The 14570-nt window shown below is 56.7% G+C and overlaps 1 protein-coding gene across 1 annotated transcript; it reads left to right on the top strand.

Annotated features, from left to right (window-relative positions):
• The first annotated feature begins 9154 nt into the window (after nucleotides 1-9154).
• FADS6 (fatty acid desaturase 6) lies at nucleotides 9155-14449 on the top strand. The gene is made up of 7 exons (XM_013367227.3): nucleotides 9155-9293; nucleotides 9509-9837; nucleotides 10622-10788; nucleotides 11237-11417; nucleotides 12235-12422; nucleotides 13039-13218; nucleotides 14214-14449. Exons 2-7 carry the CDS (start codon nucleotides 9513-9515, stop codon nucleotides 14361-14363), a joined length of 1191 nt encoding a protein of 396 aa, XP_013222681.2. The 5' UTR covers nucleotides 9155-9293; nucleotides 9509-9512; the 3' UTR covers nucleotides 14364-14449.
• Nucleotides 14450-14570: the final 121 nt, after the last annotated feature.

The following is a 14570-nucleotide window of genomic DNA, read 5'->3' as shown; positions in this document are numbered from 1 at the left end:
TGGGCCCATGGGACACCCAGTGGGTATAGGAATCCCTGGGGAGTGGGACTCTAGAGCTCGGGGGCCCAGGACCGGCTGTGGAGCTGGGCCAGCACAGTCAGGGAGAGAAGCAGGAGCCGGCTTGGCCTCAGCCCAGTGCTGCCTGATGTAAGAGGTTATACAATCCTGCGCAGGCAGGGTGCCGTGTCTGTGACAACGGGATAACGCCTGCAGGAATGAGGATGGCCCAGTCCCCCGCCCTGTGATGGATGTCCCTCACGAAAGCCCCGGCTGGCAGTGGCACCCTGGAGTGGTACCCACGAGGGGCACTTGGGCTTCCTGAAGGAACACGGCAGGGCTGGGCAGCACCCATAGAGGGATAAAAGCCAATCTGGAGAAAGGGTGAAGACGGTCCATGGTTAGGGTGGAGGGCGGCAGGTTCCCTGGCTGGTGGGTCGGGGGCCATGGCAGGAGGAGGGCAGGGGGACCACTTGCATGGAGTGGGTAGGAAAGAGCACAGAAGAGCAAAGGGTTGTGATGCTGAGCAGGGTCAGCCCCATTCACAGGAGCAGGGAGGAGCTGAGCGGGGCCCCTGTGTACCAGCGGAGCAGCAAACCTCCTTGCCCGCCGGCACCAGGTGATGGATCAACCCCCGGCATTCGAGGCAGCTGGACGAAGGTGTTACTCACCAGCCCCGGGCCACGCTCAGCTCCGCAGGCAGCAACGCCACGTGCTCCGGCCACCTTTCCCCAGGAAGAACCAACCCCGTGGCCAGGGACGCTGTCCCCGAGCTGGGGCTGGTTTGACCCTGCACAAGGTGATGGCTTTCCATGGCGATGGGGATGAGCAGGTCCTCGGGCATCCTGCACACACGAGGTTGACATGGGATGGGCACATTCCTCTCTGAAGGGAACCGTAAGCTTCCTTTCTCACCACCCAAGAGTTGTTCCAGCCCTGACAGCAGGATAAGGCCGTGTTGGGACTGAAAGCTAAACAAAAGCAACTTTTTTCACTGTTTTTCCCCTCAGATTTTCAGGCAAGTAAAAGAGCAGGATCTGGCAGCGCTTGCCATCTCTCCTCAGATGTCCTCCCCATCAGCAGAGCCTTCCCAAGGGGCTGAGAACAACGTGCCTGGTGCTTCAGTGGGGCAGGGGATGGGCATGGGAACCCACTCATGATATCGCTGTGGACATGTCTTCAGGAGGAGTAATTTTGTTGGCCACAGAACTTTTCACTATGGGAAAGGAAGACCTGCAGTTTGGGGAAAGTGGAGGTTATGAGGATGTTTCTTGACATGGCTGACACGGTTTTGTTCGGGTTTTCTCCTGTCTGGAGCAGGTGGAGTGAAATCCTGAGTGACAAGTGGTCCGTGGGCTGGGCAAATCCATTGGTCCATGTACAGTCTGAATCATGGGTGCTCCAAGGAGACTTCCTATCAGTTCCAAGGAGGTCGGTTTCACCCCTTTTTCCAACAAAACACGACTCTTAGTCACCCCTTCTCCCAGAAAATCGCCCGGTTTTCCGGGGGCATCACCTGTGCCATGCGCCGGAAGGCGACATCCTGCTGGGTAAACAGGCTCGTACCGGGCAGCGGAACTATTCCCAGAACCGCCTCCGGCCTCGCTCCGTAAATCCCGCTATCAGCTCCCTGCCGTAACCCTGCCTGGCACTGGCTGGCTGTGTCCCAGCCGGGGACGTGGCCGTGGGACAGCTCCTGCTTTCGCCAGAGATCTGGCCACCCATGGGCTCCCTGGGCTGGCAGGTGCTGGGGTGGTGCCGGTGGCACCTCGTGAACCCTCTACGCATTTTGGGATAACTCTCTGGGCTGTGCCAAGCGCCCAGTGACGCTCGTCCTGCCTCCGCAAGAGATCAGTCTTATCTCGCCTTGCGCCAAGCTTGGCTCATTGTTGACTGTTCTTTTCCCATTCAGGAAGAAAGGAATGAAATCCTACTTTTTATGTAGGACTGCTGAGTCCATGCTCCTGCTGAGTCTCTGTCCGGCTGCCCCAACGCAGCTCTCCTGGGGCAGCAACGACCCTCCGGAGGAGCAGTCCCAAGCACTGGCCATGTGATGGACCAAAAGAGCCCTTGCAGGATGAAGGGATGTTTTTAGGGCTGAGCTCTTGTTCATTTTGTACCCAGGCTCATCCCTGCAGTCCCTCTCCCCCTGGGAAATTCCCAAAATTCGAGTGATTCCCAAAACTGGAGGACTGGCAACCCTGTGGACTTGGTGGGGATGCTGAGGATGGCTCAGAGACCCTCATGTCCCCCGGGCTGGCAGTGGCAACCCACTCTGATGCTGTGACAGATCCTACCTCCCACAATTTAGCCCTAATCTGGTTTCTATTCTAAACCTTAATTTTTTTTCACGGGCCTCTTCCCTCTTTTGGTTTGTCCTGCTTTGTCCTCCCACAGGCCAACTCTGGCTGCCACTGATCCCGAACCCAGTGGAGCCTTGCTGAAATCAGTAATAAAGTGCACTGGTGAGGTTTCATGGGTCAGGGTGGCTCCTGCTTCCCTGGGCTGGGATTAAGGAGCAGCTCATGGTGGGAGGGAGAAAGCTGGGGGAATGGGGCTGGGGAGATTTTGCTTTTGTGGCAAAGCTGGTTGCAGGATTAGCAGCTTTCCTGGTGTTTGTGTTTTCCTAGGAGGTTGCAACATGCCATATTTTGGCCACTGGGGATGGAGGACGGCTCCTTCATCTGGTGCTGCTGGCAGGGCTGGGGATGCAGCCGTGTGCCAGCCAGAGCTGACCCGCAACCTCCTCCGGACTCCTGCAGATATTCCCTTGGTGGACTGGGATCCAGAGCTCCAAAGGTATCATTAGAAGAGTCCCTGTTTTTCCAAGCTAACTGGTTTTATGGGTCCGGCCGTGCTGATGAAATCGCTGCCAGGCAGTGTGTGAGTTATCCCTCTGGCTGGCAGGGAGCATCTGGGCTCTGGCCTTGAAGAAGAAACAAAAACTGCCCTCGGTGCAGCGGCAGGTTCGGCAGGGCTCCGGTGGGCTGCCCGTGCCCATCGGGAAGGACGTGCATTGCCCTGGGGAGGTGGGCTCGGGGCAGTTCAGCCTCTGAAATTCAGTCACCCTTGCTCAGGCCTGGCAGCACAGGGGCAGGGGGGACACATGGGGTATTGGCTGGATGTGTACCCAGGTCTGGCAGGGAGTTGGAGCCCGTCTGTGTCAGATGGAGCCGGGACAACAAATCCCCTCCCCAGCCCCTCGGCTTGGCCATTGCATCCCCATGGCGGCTGAAAACAGGGAATAGGTTATGGGTGTGCGAAACCTGGGGAGGTGGGGGTGAATTCTTGGACTCTGGCTGGAATCGGGCAGCCCTTTGGCTCCAGACCAAATTTCCAGCCCGAAGGAATGACACAGCGCTTTGGCTTCCCAGCCTGACCAGGCAGCTCGTTCCTGTCCAGGCGCTGCCTCCCGGGCACGGCGGATGCGTCACGGCCCCGGCTGCCCTCGCTTTGCCCCTGGCTGGAGTGGAGCATGATCAGGCACCTGCCCAGGACTGCAGCACCCGTTCCCGTTTGCACCCAGGGTGGCACCGACCCACTGCGCCAGGTCCTGTGCCTGGTGGAGGGCAGTGCCCATCCCATGTGCAGGGGTAGCATCGTGCAGCCCCCTCCTTTTGCTAATTAAAGCTGTGCATGGGCTTCTTAATGAGCAGGGAGCTTTCTGTCTTGCAGGAATCCCTGGTTTCTGTGAATTCAACATCGCCTGATCCCACAAAGAGCACCAACGGAGCCAAGACGCAGTTGCTGGTCTGCATCCAGTTTAGCTCTGGTTTCTCATGCTGGGCAAAAGCAATGACCCCACCATAGTGTGTCCAAATACTCCTGGGGGAGAAGCCAAGAGGGTCTTGGCCCCAAGACCTACCTTTCTTCCCAACCTCTTTCCCTTCTGGCCCACGAAGCTGGTGGGGGGAATTGACAGGGACACCTGGCCCCGAAAAGCAGCTGTGGCCAGCAGTGCTGAGCTGCCCCAGCAAATGGTCCTTGTTCAGCAAGTGCTGGGTAGTGACATCTCCAGCACAACCTCCCTGGGGTCCTTGTCCTCCCTCCATGTGCTGAGCAGGCTGGAAACATCCATCTTTACTAGAGAGGGCAAGTAATAGATCTTGGAGTTACCCAGCTTGTGCTGAGCGGTAAAAGTTTCGTTGGGGCGGCTGCCAGGAGCTGCTGGGCCGTGTGCCTGCCTGTGGGGACACGTGTGTGGCTGCTGCCGCTGGCTTGGGGACTGGAAGGGCACCAGAGAGCAGGAAGGGGATCTGAGTTTGGTCAGTGCCATGGTTACAAGGAGAATTGTATTTCTTTTTTGAGAAGTGGAGGTGCAGTGTTGTACCCAGGAGCATCTTTCTGATTGCTGTCTGATGACCGGTGCTGGACCAATGCCCGTTCCCTCTTAAGGCCCACTGTCACCAGTCTGGGACCCCACAGGCCTCCGAGGTCACAAAAGAGCTCCCAGGCCAATGGGCGAGAGGGCTTGGCCATCATTTCATGTCACCGCCAGTGGCAGGCTTGGCATTTTGGAAGCAAAGTGAAACAGAGCCTGCAGCATCCCTGCCGTGTGCCCACATTAGGTAACACCTGGCCAGGCGGTGACGCCAGGGACCAAGGGGTGGGGGCAAGCAGTTTCGGTCGGGGCAAGAGCAGATGCACCCAAACCAGTGATTACCTTCTCCCAGAGCTGCTAAGTGGAGGAAGTCTGTGATTAGTTGACACCTCCAGCCAGGCTTTGGAAATTAAGCTGGGCTGGAGCAGGGGGAAGATGACCACTGTTTTATTCATTGCTGATATATAAAACTGAAAACGCAGGCTGGGTAGGTATCAGGATTTTCTGGTGGATACTCAGTGAGTCCCTGGGGGGATTTGAGGTGCTCGTGGGCAGGGATGGGTTTTGGTGCTGTTATTTCAAGCCCTGGGAAGGGACATCTGAGGGCTCGGGGATGAGTTTTGTGCTACGTTTGATTTTCACATGCAATTGGTTTTGAATAAACCTCCTGCACCTACTGCTGTGGGTCTCACCCAACCCTGCAGCCTGGACTTACACCTGGGGCATGTTCCTGAGATTTGGGGTTCTCATGTTTGCAGATGGCTGCTGAGGAGAAGGAAGGCAGATGCATTCTCCTCCATGGCACAGCTGATATCAGGCACGTGTCTGATCCCGTGTGAGGAAGATCCTCCTGTTCTGCACAGGCAGTCCTGCGGTGCAGATGCTGTGCTGGGGTTCGGCCCTGCTCTGCAAGCGGGGACACTCATGGTCCTGTCCCTGCAGTGCACCGGCCTGGAAAGGACCTGCAGGGCCACTGTCCCAACCTCAGACCTGGGAGGGCTCAGGTCCTGCTATGCCATGTGTCCACAGCACTGAGGAGCTCAGGTGACGTCTCCATACCCCGCTGCTGCCAGCAGGTAAATCCCAGCTCTTCTCACCCCAGGTTGAACATCGTTGAGGTTTTGCAGAGCAATTCCCCATGTGTGACCTCCTGCCCAAAGCCCATCCGTGGGTCAAACAGGGACAAAGAAGATACGGCAGCAATGCAAAGGTGGTGTGAACGACATTGGGGCAAGGGGCTTGCACCCCCTTTCTGGCTGGGCAATGCCCTTCATGGGGCAATGCCATTCAGCTGCTTTCCTTCTGAGGTACCAGGGCAGCATCAGACCAACACAGAGACTGGATGAGACCACCAGTTTCCATCTGTGGTGCCTCCCCAGTAGCCCGTGCATGACCCAAAACAGGGCAGTGTGGCTTTGCCTGCCCCGTCTCGCCGCCGTCCGGTGTGTACCATGCCAGCTGGTGCAAACACATCGGCCAGATTAGCCAGCCCTGGGATCCAGTTTCTTCCCGGAGTTGCCGAACATGAGCGGGAAGTTTTCCATCACCCAAAGTGGCCGTTTGTGCCCTGCAAACAGCAAGGCGTCCCAGGGTGGTATTTATTCAAGGTTAAAAGTGTGGCCTTGCCACGTCCCGGCAGGGCTGGGAGTCTGTGGGCTGCCAAACAGCCCCAGACTGATCTGGCATCTTGCCGTCCCTGCCAGCCCCATCCCAGCCTGGCACCGTGGTGATGGGGACCCTGAGGAGGTGCTGTGACTGTGTCCAGGGTCTGGGTCCCTGGGAAGGAACTTTGCACCCTGTGGGATGGGATTCGGTGGCTGTGCCACCCACAGCACCCACCAAGAGCTCTTTGCCCTGGTGCACCGATCAACCTGGATCTTACCTTTTGGGAGCCCACCAGCCCCCAGGGGCTGAGCAACCCTGGGCTTTTTGCAAAATGACAGTGAGAGCAGCCATGGCACAGAGCTGCAACTCCCTCTGGTGCCAGCCCCGAGGCTCCCAAGCTTGTCCTGTGCTCTGTCCTCACTCACAGCCCCAGGGACAGAAGGTTTGGGGTGCACTATGGGGCACCCCCGGGATGGGTGGGTGTGGGTGCTGAGTTCCTCCTTGGCAGCAGCTGTAGGAGCCGCTCGGCTGCAGAGCCCAGGATGTGCCAAACCCCCTTGTGCCAGAACCTGAATAAGGGGGGACGGAGCTGCTTTGGGGGTGACAGCGACAGGGCTTTGCCTGCAGATGGAGCTCCTTGCTCAGCCCTCGGCCTCAGGGAGAGGGTTGGGGTGTCAAACCCCGCAAATAATAATTTTCTCCTTCTTGAGGGCTCTGTGGCTTTGCCAGACCCCAAGAAGAAAAGAGGATGGGGCTTAAGCTTTCTCTGTTGAGGAGGGGACGGCAGTAATTAGTCCCTCGTTAAGTTAATTACCCAAATGTGCTTGGTGTGAAAGAGAGGAGGGGAAACCCCACCCAAACCCAAGTATTAAAAAAGTGAATCTCTGCAGTCCTATTGATGCTAGGGGAAGAGTGGCTGGGGGTGCTAATGGTGCCCCATTGCCAGCCCCTGCAGCCTGGTCCTTCCTCCCCAGAGGAGGAGGAGGGTCTGCAGGGTGGCCATAAGGATGGAGGGGCTACCAAGTGGGCTCTGCCCCCCACCACAGCCCTGGGGTGCAACTACTGCAACTTTTGCCAACAGCTCCTGGATTTGGGGCTGGAAATGGCTCCTTTGGGGCTGCAGTGGGTGCCTGATCCCGGGGGCTGGTGGGCAGCGGGGTCTGTCTGCCAGACCCTGTTGCTGCTCTGGGGTCGGCAGCTGCCAGCAAGAGCTCGCTGTTGTGGGGATTACGTTGATCCCCTCCAGCTGCCCTGTTGTGCTGAAGGATTTCTGAGTCTTTAATGTGTTTTTCCTGCTAAATTGGAGGTGTTTGCGTCTACGGTGCAAGGGCCAAGTCAGCATTTGCTTTCATCCCTAAAATCTCTGTGGGGTCAGTAGGATTGCATGGCTTGGCCTGCACATGGTGGAAAATCAGATGTAAATTGGGGTTTAAAAGTTTATATTTTAAAATGGAACTCTCCAAGGCAGCAAGGAAGAATATTTAGGGCTACAATCCTGAATTTTCTGGCCCTCCTTACAGCTTTACAGACTCTCCTCACAGCTGCTCCTCATTCGTGGGCATCGTGAATCCCAACTTGAAGTAAGAGGCTCTTTTGGGTTTGATGCTTTCCCCAGAAGCCAAAACCCAGCCTCTCCCACGTGGTTTTCTTCCTGCTATTCCTTCTCATCTTCCAGGTGGTCCCTGGTTCCAGCAGTGACATGGGACTGAACGATGCCACACACTGGCTGTGGTGGGATCCTGATGGCTTGTGTTGGTCCTGGATATGGGACCGATCCCCACCTTCTCTGCTGCCACGTGACCAGTTCTGCCCTGTTCTGCTCTTGTGCAATGGCAGATCCACCACCACTCACCTTTGGACCCATCAAACGGCACCCTCGGAGCAGGGCTTTGTCACTGTCCCTTGCTGTGTCACCCTGGGTGTGATGAAGGTGAGGAAGGCATCATTCAGGAGGGGAATCCAGCAGCCCCACCACATGCACCCTTCGGGTCTGACACTCACCTCCCCCTGGCCCAGCAGCACCCATGGGTGCTCTCCTGGCCATGGGCTTCCCTTGCTAATGAGTGGGTGATGAAATCTGTGCTGCATATCAGGCTGAATCACCGACCTGCTGGCCCTGCAGCTCACTGGGCTTCTGCTTTAATTCTTTGGTGTCCCTCGCTCTGGAAATGATCTCTCATAATACAAGCCCTTACAGCACCACTGAAACCTCAGCAGGTCTCTTGCGCACCGTCAGCTCTGCCCTTTTTTCAGTAGGTGTGATTTGTTTATTATTTGTAATATATTTATTTTTTATTTCATTATTTATTCTATTATTCCTTTATTTTATTATATTATTTTTATTTTATTATTTTTTTCTTCTGGGACTTGGTGCAACTTGGGTGCGAGGTTTGCTCCCTGCAGGTTGCCGCAGGAATGTGCTGTTACTGGAGGCACTGAGCCTGTTCCAGTTTGGGGCTTGTGTACCCCTGAGATGGGCATAGCAAACCTGCCTTATCCATGGCTTTGCTAAATATCAGTGTCCATCAAGGTTTTGGTGGATCAGTACCTTTTGGTTGAGCTGATTCAGGGGTATTTTTTAGGAGAAATAACAAAACAAGAAGAAATCCAACACCCCAGTGAGAAGTGACATGTTTTTAGCCGCCTTCCATAAAAAATGGATCTTGGTCTGTGCACTGGCATCCCCAAAGCTTTTGGGGTGCTTGTCCTGTGGGTGATTAGTTCAGAAAGCAGCGATGGGAAAGGAAGGGTGGTGTTACAAAACTCTTGAAAACAGCCCAGAAGAGAAGAGGGACCCTGTAAGCGTCAGGGCAGGGTGCCACAGCTGCTGGGCACATCTTTGGGGTGACCTGGTTCCCGGTGGGTGTCCCCCGACAGCACAGAGAAAGGTGCTGAGCAGCAGCGCATTCAGGCTCAGGCCACTGCGCATCCATGCGCTGCCCCCTCCTTCCTGCAGCCCCACTCCTTGCTGTGAAAAACGCCGTTTTCCTCCCCAAAACCGCTTTCCCGGAGACCGGGCAGCGTTTGCTCCTGCTCCCCGGCAGAAGTGAAACCTTATCCCTGTCCTCGATTCTCCGCTTGGGTTTCTCAGGGCTATTTCTGGCGCTCGGCTCCTTCCCTTCCAGCGTTTCCACCACCTCTCTCCATCTTTTTTCCGCTCCTTCCCTCCTTCGCTGCCCCCGAGCGTCTTCTCCACGGCCCCACCGCCCCGCCATGGGTCGCAGAGGCGGATTATTGCCATTGCTTAATCTGCATTTGCCCTCCTCCCCGTCCTCCCCTGCTCCTCCCTTCTCCAAATCCCGGCTCCTCGGCCCCGGTGTGCGGTGCCGCACGGTCTGCCCGGCCGCCCCGACACGGCCACCGCGCCAGCGTGAGTAGGGGGCTGCGGTGGCCGGGGTGACCCCAGGGTGGGAGGTTGGGTGGTTTTGCTGGTGTCCCCGCTAGCTGCGTTCTTCTCGGGTTGTTTATTGATTTCTTTTTTTTCCCTTCCATCGCTGCCCTTCCCATGTCCTTCACCTGGGGCTGGGGGTGCTGCGGGTGCTTCCCTGTGCTGGGGGTGTCACTCACGTGGCCTTTGCTCTGCAGGGAGATGCCGCTGGAGGACAGGGACCCGGTGAGGCAGAGGGGACAGCGGGTCGATGGCAAGGTCCACAGTACCCCACAGCCTGAGGGGACGGGGGACGCCCCAGCGCCTGATTGCAGCAGGATGAAGGTGGCGGCAGAGGGCTGGGAGCCGGGACCAGCACTGGGTGACGGGGACGTGACCCCTGGGGGAGCCCCGCTGCGGCAGGAGGAAGCCCTGATGGCCGAGCTGTCGGAGCTGGTGCAGAAGGTGGTGAGAAGCAGTAGCTGGTGGGAGCGGCACGGCGTGGACATCAGCATCCTCGCCGGCAGCTTCCTCCTGCTCCCAGCAGGTAACTCGGCTCAGCTCCCCCCACAAACCGCAGCCAAGGGGGTTTTGGTGGGTCCCACTGCCTCCTCGTGGCTTCTGCAGTGCTGGAGCTTTGTGCTGGAAGCCTATTAGTGGCTTATTAAGCCTGTAACAAAGCTGCAATAACCTCTTCATCCCGTGCCATGGGGCACCCTGACCCCTCTGGAAACCGGTGGTGGGTGACAGTGACACCCAGACTACAGCCTGGAGTGAGGCAATGATGGCACATGGGGTGAGGGGACAGTGCCTGGGCAGATGGGCACAGAGCAGGACAGGGAGTGATGTGCCCCATCCGTGTCCTGCCATGGGGCAGGGAAATCTTGGTGATTTCAGTGACAATGACCCCATCCGTGGTAGGTGCAGGGGGACACGATTGAGCATGAGGCTCTGGCAATGTGTTTGGAAAGCTGCAGCTGGTACCTCCTCTCGCTTTTGAACTCCTGGGGATGTTGAAATCCTGGCAGGGTCGTATTTGTCCACAGTGGGATCCCAGCTGGAGCTGCAGGTGGAGACCTGGCACCAGCAGTGTCTGACGCCATCGCAGCTGGATGTGGCCAAACCTTCAGCTCCATGGGGACCACGGCTCGTTCAGCTGTGCAGGAGCAGAGCTCTCTGGCTCCGACAGTTTAAATACCTGCAACTGTGTCTTAAAAAACAGGTTTAGGGCAGCGTCTGGCATGTTTGGGTGTAGTAACACCTCAAGCCTGGCTCAGAGGGCTGCAGCACGTGTGGGTGGCCAAGCTCCTGCCCGTCTGGTTTGTCCACAGGGTTCCTGTGCCTGCGGTCAGCCCAGGCCATCCCTTTCCTGGCGGGTGTCCTCACCCTTGGTGTGGTGCATCACACCCTGACTGTGAAGGGCAGCCACCTGGCCAGCCACAACGCCTTGACCGAGTCCAAGTCCTGGGGCAAAGTGTGGGCTATCTTCTTAATTGAGGTGAGCGGGGCAGTGGGGTTTGGGTTGCAGCTCCCCCAAAAGCCCCATCAGTACCTTGCCAGCACCCCAAACCCTTGAAGAAGAAATTATTTACAAGGAGGGTGGTGAGAGCCTGGCCCAGGTTGGCCAGAGAGGTGGTGGATGAACCATCCCTGGAGACATCCCAGGCCAGGCTGGACGGGGCTCTGAGCAATCTGAGCTGGTGAAGATGTCCCTGCTCATGGCAGGGGTGGCCCAGGATGAGCTGGGAAGGTCCCTTCAACCCAAACCATTCTGTGATTCAGAAATAACCATCTGAGAACAAGATGGATCCAACATCTCCCCTGGGTGCTTCTTTCTGAGTGCAGAACACCTCCTGTGGGTGCCTCTCCTGTGAGTCCAAGCCAGGCAGAGCCTGACTCTGGTGCTGCTGCTTATGCCATTGCCTCTCCTTTCTCTTCCCTCCCAGCTCTGCTCAGCTTTCACGGTCGAGCAAGCCACCTACAACCACGTGAAGATCCACCATGGCTACACCAATGTCATCGGCCTGGGGGATTCCAGCACCTGGAAGCTTCCTTTCCTGAACCGCTACGTCTATATGTTCATTGCGCCTCTCGCAGTGCCCATCCTAACCCCTCTGGTTGCACTGGGTAGGTGTGGTGCTGGTTATGGTGAGCTGGTTCCTGCCCAGGTCTCACCCCACCAAAGGGTCCTGCTTTGTTTGGAAGCATCACATCAGCTACACCAGGGCTGCAGCAAAGGCAGGCGATGATGTACATGCTCTGGGAAGGAATCTGCTGCATCTCTCCTTCCTGCTGGTGCTTGGAAAACACTTCACATTTTTCACATTTTCCTGTGTTGGGTGTTGAAAGCTCTGGCAAAAGCCATCATGAGCCTGGAGTGCCCCAAATTTGCTCTCCTTTAATTCAGACCCTTGGCCGTAGCAGCGTTCACCATAACGTGTAGGTCTCTGGTCAGAGCACCACACAGGCTGTGTTTGACTGTGTATGGGGTGGCGCTGTGGGGATTGGGACACAATGAGCTTGGGCAAGCAAAGTGGTGGCTCAGGGGAAATGATGGTGCTAGGAAAAGATCAGGGACAAGAGCTGAGAAAATGGTAAGATGCTGAGGAAGCCCAGCCTGAACAACAGCTCTGGGCAATGCCAAAGGTGCAGACAGTGCCTGGGTGAGTTGTAAGAAATGAAGATGCAGCCAAATCCCTGAGTGACAATGCTCAGCTGGACCTGCTGACAGGACTGCAGCCCACAGGCTGCTGCCCTTGGGGGGCTCTGGGCCCTAAAGCCAAAACCCAGCAGGTCAGCAGGGCTGGGCTGCTTGGGCCAACCTGGAAGATGGAGAAAGGGAGATGAAGGACGGGATGGGATCAGATGGGGTGAGCTGTAGGAGCATCAGAGGTGGGGAAGTACCAGCACCTCTCCCAAGTGCTGTCTCTTCTTCCTCACATAGATTTGTTGAGGAATGTGGAGTGGAAAGCAGCTCTCCGGACCCTCTGCTGCATGTTTCTGGGTCTTTACTGCCATTACTGGCTGCTGCTCCATGTCTCGGGCTTCCAGTCGCCGTGGTCCGCCCTGCTCTGCATGCTGCTCACCCGCTCCCTCCTGGCCCATCCTTACATCCACGTCAACATATTCCAGGTAGAGACCTGAACCTCTGAGATATCACAGTGGTGCTGGGGACAGGCCAGCCACCGCCCAGCACTGGTGACACAGCCCTGAGGCTGCTGCTTGGAGCTGGTGTCAGCTCAAGGCGAGCAGCCTCAGTTGTCATCTCCCTTGTGCCAACGTCACAGGAAGGGTCATGCTGGGGTGGACAGTGGTGGCCCTGGGAGAACGTCAGGGCAGATGGGTATGAAGGGCTGGAGGTGTGATGTCCTCTGTGGTGGCTTGCAGGACTGGGTGTATGCAGGTCCTGAGATGGTGACAGGTTGGTGGCACAAAGTGTGGGTGGGTTGGGGGGACAGAGCCTGAGTGCTGCTCTGTGGCTCCATTGACAGACAAGCCCGGGATAGGGAGACTTCAGGGATCATAGGACAGTTTGGGTTGGAAGGGACCTTCAAAGCTTCCCTAGTCCAACAGCCTGCCATGAACAGGGACATCTTCAGCTACATCAGGTTGACAGCCAGACCCCCAAACGTGGCTCAGCCTGGCTGTCACCTTCATGCCCTTGTGTGGCCAGAGCCATGGTTTGCTCTGCTGGGAAGGACCTGGGGGGTGGTGGGTGCGGCGGGGTCCCCACCTGGCTTTCCCGCAGCACATCGGCCTCCCCATGTTCGCGGCTGATCGGAAACCCAAGCGGATCCACCTGATGAGCCTGGGTGTCCTCAACCTGCCCCGCAACGCCCTGCTCGACTGGTCCTTCGGTCACTCGCTCATCAGCTGCCATGTGGAGCATCATCTCTTCCCCAGCCTCTCTGACAACATGTGCCTCAAGGTGAGACCACCCCACAGGGCAGACAAGCGCATCAGAAAGTGACATGGAGACAAGACCATCCATCATCCCACTGCAAGCCCCCTCCTTGGGCTGAGCCTCTTTGTGCTGTTTGCCCTGTGCTAGAGAGCTCTGGCTGCTTTTCAGCCCACCTCCCTCCACCCTCATTCCTCTTTTTCCTCCATTTCCACTCCCTGCTCCTTTCCCAGCCCCAATTCCAGCCCATCGCAGCCACCTGGCAGTCTGGGATCCTCTCGATGCTTTCCTTGGGAAAGCATCTCCAGCGCCACCCAGTCTGGTATAAATTTCAGCAAGTGTCCAGGCAAACCTCCTGTAATTTTGGTCATGCCTGTACTTGTTGCTCTGAGGTGTGGGGTGTGTTCCAAACGTGGGTTTCAAGCACTGCTGTGGCTCAAGAGGATTGCAAAGCAGGTCCATGTGCTGCCCTTCAGTGATGGATCTTTACTTCTTTAATGCTGTACACTTCTTTTCAGTCTCAAGTCAGGGGAAAAATTAAGAAATAGCAAAGGGGGAGCAAGAGCACCAGAGGGTTTCAAGTCGTGCCCTTTGCCTGAGCTCACAGGGCCGGCAGGACCAGTAACCGCAAAGGCGTGTTGCAGGGAATGAAGGGGGTAATTAAGCTGGTGGCAGCATCCCAGCCCTGTCACCAAGCTGGCTGTGGGGACACATGGGGATAACTATGGGTGCAAGTGATGAGCAGGCATGGCTTGCCCTCGTTAAACCTCATTAAGGCATCTCTCCTAATCTGCAGTCCTACTAGGGTGAACTCCCTGTGTTGCTGCAACTGGAAACCACCTTCCTCTTAATTTTCATGGTAAAGATGCTACAGCTGGTGCTGCTGTCTCCAGCCCCATTTTGAGCACATGGGATGGGTTTTCTGAGCACCTCACCGTGATGTCAGCGAAGCCTCAAGCTAGAAACCTCGTACAAATGCCCAGACATCCCACAGGGAGATGACTCTACTATTGCCTTTGCAGATCAAACCTGTCGTCTCCCAGTACCTGAAGCAGAAGAAGCTGCCGTACAATGAGGACACCTACACCTCCCGGCTCCGGCTCTTCCTCCGCAGATACGAGGAGCTGATGGTCCATGCTCCCCCCATCACAGAGCTGGTGGGCATCCAGTGAGGAGGGGGGCCCAGGACTTGCGGGATGGTTTTAACAGGATGGGGACTTCACAGACACACACCTCTATAAAGCCACCACATAGGAAATGTCTCTCCCTGATGTCTTGCGTTTGGATGAATAATGATGCACAGAGCCACTGTGGGAGGAGAGCTGGGTTGTACAATACTGAGGACAGAAAAAAGGGGGATCCCCCCCTGTCATTCACAG

Source organism: Columba livia, chromosome 18, assembly GCF_036013475.1.
Source record: "Columba livia isolate bColLiv1 breed racing homer chromosome 18, bColLiv1.pat.W.v2, whole genome shotgun sequence".
NCBI lineage: Eukaryota > Metazoa > Chordata > Aves > Columbiformes > Columbidae > Columba > Columba livia.
Note: the sequence above shows the minus strand (reverse complement) of the source record. Positions and strands in the feature narration are given on the sequence as shown.

Bases quoted from the DNA above. Each gene is read 5' to 3' on its own strand.
- FADS6 (XM_013367227.3), top strand. From the start codon at position 9,513: ATGCCGCTGGAGGACAGGGACCCGGTGAGGCAGAGGGGACAGCGGGTC. The intron at 10,789-11,236 runs GTGAGCGGGGCA...CTTCCCTCCCAG, and splicing joins GGGCTATCTTCTTAATTGAG to CTCTGCTCAGCTTTCACGGT. The intron at 12,423-13,038 runs GTAGAGACCTGA...GCTTTCCCGCAG, and splicing joins TCCACGTCAACATATTCCAG to CACATCGGCCTCCCCATGTT.